The sequence below is a fragment of the Acomys minous genome (assembly GCF_964271855.1).
Source record: "Acomys minous genome assembly, chromosome: 12".
NCBI lineage: Eukaryota > Metazoa > Chordata > Mammalia > Rodentia > Muridae > Acomys > Acomys minous.
Window position 1 is genome coordinate 108069557 of NC_140493.1, and position 7695 is coordinate 108077251.

The 7695-nt window shown below is 50.8% G+C and overlaps 1 protein-coding gene across 1 annotated transcript; it reads left to right on the plus strand.

The window, feature by feature from the left end:
• Nucleotides 1-3279: 3279 nt before the first annotated feature.
• Nucleotides 3280-7397, plus strand: GALR2 (galanin receptor 2). The gene is given in 3 exon segments (XM_084749095.1): nt 3280-4642; nt 5868-6549; nt 6551-7397. Coding segments are annotated over 3 exon segments (1113 nt in total). The 5' UTR covers nt 3280-4277; the 3' UTR covers nt 6617-7397.
• The last annotated feature ends 298 nt before the right edge of the window (nt 7398-7695 follow it).

The window sequence follows — 7695 nt, forward strand, 5'->3', positions numbered from 1 at the left end:
CAGCGGTGGGAGAGAGAGGCACCTTACTTGCAGGGACGACGGGACACTGACGGACTTGGCCGCCCACCTCGTTCTCCGGTGCCGTAGCTGTGTGTTGGTGTGCGCCTGCGCGTCCCGGGTTTAGCCTGTGCCTTGTAGCTAGGTCCCGGAGTTCCTGAGGATTAGCAGATCACCAAATCCACCAGCGGCAGGAGGACCAGAGAAAGACATCCGCCTCGTGCATCCCTGCACCGGGAGGGTGGTAGCCAGCACGTTTAATCCCAATAATGGGGAGGCTGAGGCTGGAAGATTGCCTCGAGTTTGAGGTCAGTTTGGGCTGCATAGTTAGCCCTTATTTCAAGAAAATGGAAGGGGGAAAAAAGCGACGGCCTGGCCAGGCATGGTGGCGCATGCCTATAATCCTAGTACTTGGGAGGCAGAGGCAGGAGGATCTCTGTGAGTTCGAGGCCAGCCTGGTCTACAAAGTGAGTCCAGAACCGCCAGGACTATAAGAGAAATCTTGTCCCGAAAAAAACAAAACAACACGGAACAGCGGAAGCCTAAACACTTTGGATTCCTGATTGTAAATCTTTTTTTTTTTTAACTAGGGGAAAAGGTTTCTCATTCTAGGGAGCGCCTGACTTGTATGTAACCACCTCTGCATTCTCCCCCGCCCCCCGAGGCTGAGGCATTGCCTTTAGTTAGAAGTCAGTGTCCCCAGTTGGAGCTTGAGACCCGTGGCTTTGTCTAGATTGTGTGACCATCTAGTCAGTCCAAGGATGACGTATATGAATCTTTGCGGTTGGATGCTCTCAGTCCTGAGGCTTTGTGTCCTATGCCAATCATTGTGGGTGGAAAGATGCTGGGCAAGTAAGTCTGTCACCCTGAACCAGTCCCCTCATCAGTGACATGAGGATAGCCACTTAAAGTGATGCTAAAATGGGCGTGGTGGCTCATGCCTGTAATCTCAGCATTTAGGAGACTGAGGAGGAGGATGTCTAATTCAAGGCCAGTTTTGGCTACATAGTTACATTTGAGGCTAACCTAGGCAACAAGAGGCCCTGTGTCAAAAAAGACAAACATGACAGGATGTAGTGGAAGTTTTAGTGTCTTCAAAACTCAGTTGTGGAGGGGCTGGACAGATGGCTCGGAGGTTAAGAGCACTGACTGCTCTTCCAGAGGTCCTGAGTTCAATTCCCAGCAACCACATGGTGGCTCACAACCATTTATAATGTGATATTGCGCCCTCTTTTGGCCTGCAGGTGTACAAGCAGGCAGAGCACTGTATACATAATAATAAATACATCTTTAAAAAAAAAGTCAGGTGTGGTAGCACACGCCTTTAATCCCAGCCCTCAGGAGGCATAGACAGGTGGATCTCTGTGAGTTTGAGGCCAGCCTGGTCTACAAAGTAAGTCCAGGACAGCCAGGGCTGTTATACAGAGAAACCCTGTTTCGAAAACAAAAACAAACAAATAAATAAAAAAATAAAAGGTCGGGTTGGAGATAAGGCCAAACAATTAAGAGCACTGAGTGCTCTTGTATAAGACCCGGGTTCAATTGCCAGCTGCCACATGGCAATTGACAACTGTCTGTAGCTCCAGCTTTAGAGGATTGAACACCCTCACACAAACATACATTCAGGCAAAACACCAATGCACATAAAATAAAAATAAATTCTAGGGCTGGAGAGATGGCTCAGAGGTTAAGAGCACTGTCTGTTCTTCTGAAGGTCCTGAGTTCAATTCCCAGTAACCAGGTGGTGACACACAACCATCTATAATGAGATCTGGTGCCCTCTTCTGGCAGACAGGCACACATACACACAGAAGACAGTCTAATAAAACTTTAAAAAATATATATATATATATATATATATACATACATTTTTTTAAATTATTGCTGGGCAGTGGTGGCGCACGCCTTTAATCCCAACACTCGGGAGGCAGAGGCAGGTGGATCTCTGTGAGTTCGAGGCCAGCCTGATCTACAGTGAGAGTCTGGAACAACCAGGGCTACACAGAGAAACCCTGTCTCGAAAAACTAACAAAAAATTTTCTTTTTAAAAAATATATTTTATTAATTTATTCACAAAAAATCTTTACAAAATAAAAATATGGGCTGGAGAGATGGCTCAGAGGTTAAGAACACCGGCTGCTCTTCCAGAGGTCCTGAGTTCAATTCTCAGCAACCACATAGTGGCTCACAACCATCTGTAATGTAATGCAGACCCTCTTCTGGCCTGCAGGTGTACATTCAGGCAGAGCACTGTATACATAATAAGCAAATAAACCTTTTTAAAAAATAAAAATAAATTCTAATTTATAAGTAAGTAAATAAATAAGTAAAAGGTGGCCAAGGAACAGGGCCATTCTGTGCCTAGCACCCACTCCAGTGGCACACAAAAAAACTATAATGAGTTCTAGGGGTCCTGATTCCTCTTCTGGCCTCCACAGGTACATACATGCAAGTGGTGTACATACAGACAAGCAGACACATATAATTAAAAACAACAGGCCAGCATGGTGGCACACACCTTTCAAGTCAGGAGGCAGAGGCAGAAGGATCTCTGTGAGTTGGAGGGCAGCCAGACTAGACAGAGAAACCCTGTCTTGAAAAAACAAAAATAATAATAATAAAATAAAATTCCGATTTTTTTTTTACGGATATGAGCGTTTGTGTGTCTGTGTACCATTGTGTGTGCAACTCCCTCAGAAGTCAGAAGGGGGCATCAGATCCCCTGAAACTGGAGTTCCAGACGGCTGCGAGTCACCATGTGGGTGCTGGGAACGGAAGCCAGGTCCTCTGCGACAGCAAATGCTCTTAACCACTGAGACACCTCTCCAGCCTCACGGCTTTTTTAAAGGAAGTCTTGCCCTCGCCTGTTGCCGCTTTTCTTGCTCGCTCAAATTAGCCATACCAGCCATGACTTAGGGACACAACCCCCACTCTTATATTATGGCATCTTACTTCCTGGTCCCTCTTTATGTGTGTCCCCCCTGTGCCCCCAAACCCTAATAGTGGGCTGTTTCCTCACCCCTACTCCTAAGTTTAGTGTTTGGTTGTGGATTTGGTTCGTTTTTTGTTTTTCTTTCTTTCTTTCTTTCTTTTTTTTTTTAATAGTGTGATGTCCAGGCTGGCTTTGAACTTCTACACTCAAATGGTCCTTCTGCCTTTTGTCCTAAGTAGCTAAGACTGTAAATAGGGTGGTGGGGAGACACACATGTATTGACAAATAATGCCACATCCTTCTTTCAAAAGATTTATTTATTTATTTACTATATATAAAGTGTTCTGCCTACATGTATGCATGTGTGGTCTGTGCCTTGTTAGTACATGTGCACCAGTGTTTATTCAGGAGCCGTGGAGGGTGTCAGACCTCCTGGAGCTGGGGTTACAGGGAGTTGTGGGTGCTGACCTGTGGGTGCTGGGTACCAGTCCTGGGTCCTCTGCAAGAGCAGCAAGTGCTCATCCTTCTTTGAAGGCAGTCTTCCCATGTCGTTCCATCCCAGACAAGGGAAGTGAGGGTCGCAAACAGGCTGACAGAGGCATGTATTCAGTGAGTTTCTGGGTTAAAATGGAGGAAAAACGGGAGTGAGACGAAAATGTCAATTCTGGCCAGGCACGGTGGTGGATGGCTATATAATCCCAGCCCCCACAGGGACTGAAGCAGAAGGCTTGTGAGTTCAAGGCCAATTTGGGCTTGACAGAAACACCTAGTCTTATAACAATCAAACAAAAACAAAACCACCACAACAAAGCCTGCTTGCTCCCTTTTCCTCCTCAAGGTAGCTCTCTGGAGCTTCTGTAAGGCAAGGTGGGGCGCTCCAAGGAATTAGAAATGGGAAGAGACCTAGAAAGGATGGCAGAAGTACCAACCAGGGCACCAGAAGTACCAACCAGGGCACCTATCTGTACCTGGTGCCAGTCCCCTCATTCAGGGTAGTGGATGGATCTCTTAAAGGCAACCCACACCCCAGATGCACCCTAGTCCCTCCACTACTCCAGGGGCAGTGTGACAAGCCAATGAGCAGACTTAGTTTAAAGCTGCCCTCAAGACCCAGGACTTGAGGGTAGGAGCCGAGTGGAGCCAGGGTTATCCGACAGCACCTCACCCGCCCGCCACAACAGGAGACCGTCCTACGCTCTGGGTGCTTGCTCCTCCTGCCGTTCTCCGCGCACCCCTGCTCTGGCTCTTGGAGCTTCGCAGTCTCGCTGTGGCTCTGCAGCGAGAGCTGCGCGCTCGCCAAGTCCAGTACAGCTGCGAGAGCCAAGACAGCGTCTGCTTCGGTGACACCATGAATGGCACGGGCAGCCACGGGGCTGAGGACGCGAGCCAGGAAGGCAGCGGCGGCTGGCAACCCGAGGCGATCCTCGTACCTCTGCTTTTCGCGCTCATCTTTCTCGTGGGCACCGTGGGCAACGCGCTGGTACTGGCGGTGCTGCTGCGCGGCGGCCAGGCGGTCAGCACCACAAACCTGTTCATCCTCAACCTGGGCGTGGCCGACCTGTGCTTCATCCTGTGCTGCGTGCCTTTCCAGGCCACCATCTACACCCTGGACGACTGGGTGTTTGGCTCGCTGCTCTGTAAGGCTGTTCATTTCCTCATCTTCCTCACCATGCACGCCAGCAGCTTCACTCTGGCCGCCGTCTCCCTGGACAGGTGAGCCAACATTCTGTTGTGTTTGAGAACTGGGTACCAAGGTAGGGGTTTGGGCTGGAGCCGCAAAGCAGAGATCCAAGAGGAATGCGCAGAGTGGGTGACTGAAATCACAGTCGTCTGAGGCCGTGCAACGCAAGCAGGAGCCGAGGAGAAAAGGGATTAAGGGTCAGTGACTAAGTCTGTTCTGGGACCTCGACGGCGGGAGGAATCAGATCCCCGGGTTCTTCGCCTTATTATTGCTTGAGCTCAATGCCTCTATGCAACTTAACAGTACTCAACTTGCAAATGAGAGCCGGCATGTCAGTAACTTGCTGGCGTAGACAGAAGGTAATTGAGTGCTGCATTTGTTTCTTGGCGCCGAGCTCAGGACCTGGACTGTTGTCTGGCGCCTTAGGCTCAGGACTTGGGAAGATCCACACTGAAGTCTGAGAGAGAGAGAGAGAGAGAGAGAGAGAGAGAGAGAGAGAGAGAGAGAGAGAGAGAGAGAGAGAGAGAGAGACACGCAATATGAGGGCTCCTAGCTGCCCCTCACAGCTCTCTAAGTTAAGGCTCCCTCCCTAGCTAAAGGAGAGAGAAAGAGAAGCCTCCAGAATGCTCTGGAGGGATATTGGCAGGAAAAGACACTAGGGACAGGTCCTTGGGAGGAAATCCTTGTCCACTTCCATTATTTCCCTCCCTTTCCACATCATTTGGACCTCCCCACAGAAAAGCAGCGAAGAGAAGCCATGGCTTTCACTCTCCTCCGCTTTCCACTGAGTGCAAAGCGCTGGCTCCGAGACTGCTGGCACAAACCTTCCGTTTTCCTCAGGAATTTCCTTGCTGTACTTTGGCTCTAGTCTTCCCCAGTTTGTCTGTTGGAGCCTCAGGCACTAAGGATCTACCTCCTGGGGGGGGGTGTAATACTCCCTGCCCCTAGAAGTTCAGGCAGATCCTCCAACTTCCCGCTTTTGTTGGTTTCGGGGTGCCCTTTCCCATGAAGTAGGTTGGTGGTCACGTTCTCAGGGACAGCAGAAAAATGGCCCAGATTTTTGCCGTTATTACTGCCAGGTCCTGCCCCAATTCTAGGATCAGAGGAGTACCAGAAGCACTGGGGTGCCCTCCAGACATGGGCCATATAACCCCCTGTCAGAGGCCTTCCCCAGAACTAGGAGTGGGTTGGCGGTGGCCTAGCAGTGAATCCTCTCGCTCACCTGACGCCCCCCTCCCGCCCCCACTGTCTCCAAAGGTATCTGGCCATCCGCTACCCGCTGCACTCCCGCGAGCTGCGCACACCTCGAAACGCGCTGGCGGCCATCGGGCTTATCTGGGTGCTAGCACTGCTCTTCTCTGGACCTTACCTGAGCTACTATCGTCAGTCGCAGCTCGCCAACTTGACCGTGTGCCACCCAGCATGGAGCGCTCCTCGACGCCGCGCTATGGACCTCTGCACCTTCGTCTTCAGCTACCTGTTGCCAGTGCTGGTTCTCAGCCTGACCTACGCGCGCACCCTGCGCTACCTCTGGCGCACTGTCAACCCAGTGGCTGCGGGCTCGGGTTCCCAGCGCGCCAAGCGCAAGGTGACAAGGATGATTGTCATCGTGGCCATGCTCTTCTGCCTCTGTTGGATGCCCCACCACGCGCTTATCCTGTGCGTGTGGTTTGGTCGCTTCCCGCTCACGCGCGCCACTTACGCGTTGCGCATCCTTTCACACCTAGTTTCTTATGCCAACTCGTGTGTCAACCCCATCGTTTACGCGCTAGTCTCCAAGCATTTCCGTAAAGGTTTCCGCAAGATCTGCGCAGGCCTGCTATACCGCGCCCCGAGGCGAGCTTCAGGCCGAGTGTGCGTCCTGGCGCCCGGCAACCATAGTGCCAGTGTGATGGACCACGAGTCCACAGACCTGACACACGTGAGCGAGGCAGCGGGAGCCCCTTGTGCCAGCACACGCACTCCCTAAGTGCACAGCCTCGAAGAGAGCCCGAGGTCCAGTATGATAAAGGATCAAAGGGCATCTGACAGTGTGAGCTGAGGACACCTCAGGTTTATGCTTGGATGTTAAAGGGCTGGGGCTAAAGACCAAGGATTGTAGGGAACGTTGGTTCTCTGTTGTTCACAGATTGGGAGAGTGATGACATACATCTTCAACTCCAGCACCTGGAAGTGCAAGCGGGAGGAGCTGGAGCAAAGCCAGCTGTGGAGGTTGAGGCCTGCTTAAACTACCTGAGATCCAGCTTGAAAAAGAATAAAAAATTAAAAAGGTTCAAACCATGTCATACGCTGTGATGCATGTGGGATTTCCATCATGAAGCCCCAAGCCCCAGGGTAAAAAGTCTGTAGGACTTTACAGAGTGTGAAAGGCTTCTCACAGTGGGGTGCAGGGTGCTCAGCTTAGTTACAAAAAACCAGCAGCCCGACCAGAAAGCAGCCAGGCTATGGATCCAGCGATGCCTAACATGTGACTATCTACAGGTGCTAGTTTTACACACATCTAAGTCATCAACCAACTCCCGTGACAAAGACAGGGGACACACCTGAGTGGGTTTTAGGCGACTGCTGGGTAAGAGGAATTACTTGTGTTTGTGTTTCAGGCTTGTACGTGCCCAGCAGGGGCTCCCATCTGCTTCCTGCTCCCTGGGCCCTCTTCTTAGTCTGGGTAGCCTGATTAGCACTTCACTCTTGGCCTTGCTCTTGCTTCCCTATCTGCAGCTGGGCAGGATCAAGTATGCAGCATTTCAGTTTTTGCTTGGGGTCAAAAAGTCACCTAGCAGCAGGTTACACTCCTCAAACACTGCAGTGATTTGGGTTGGGGCAAGCTAATTTGGCAGAACAAGAATGCCCCAGGCTTTCACCTTGGAGCTGGTCTTTATCTGTCTCCAAGTTGTTTGTTTGTTTGTTTTTGTTTTTGGAGACAGGGTTTCTCTGTGTTGCCTTGGCTGTCCTGGACTTTTGTAGACCAGGCTGGCCTCGAACTCACAGCAATCTGCCTGCCTCTGTCTCCCAAGTGCTGGGATTAAAGGTATATGCCACCACTGCCTGGCCCTGTCTCCAAGTTTTTGAGCCAAGGCACTTTACA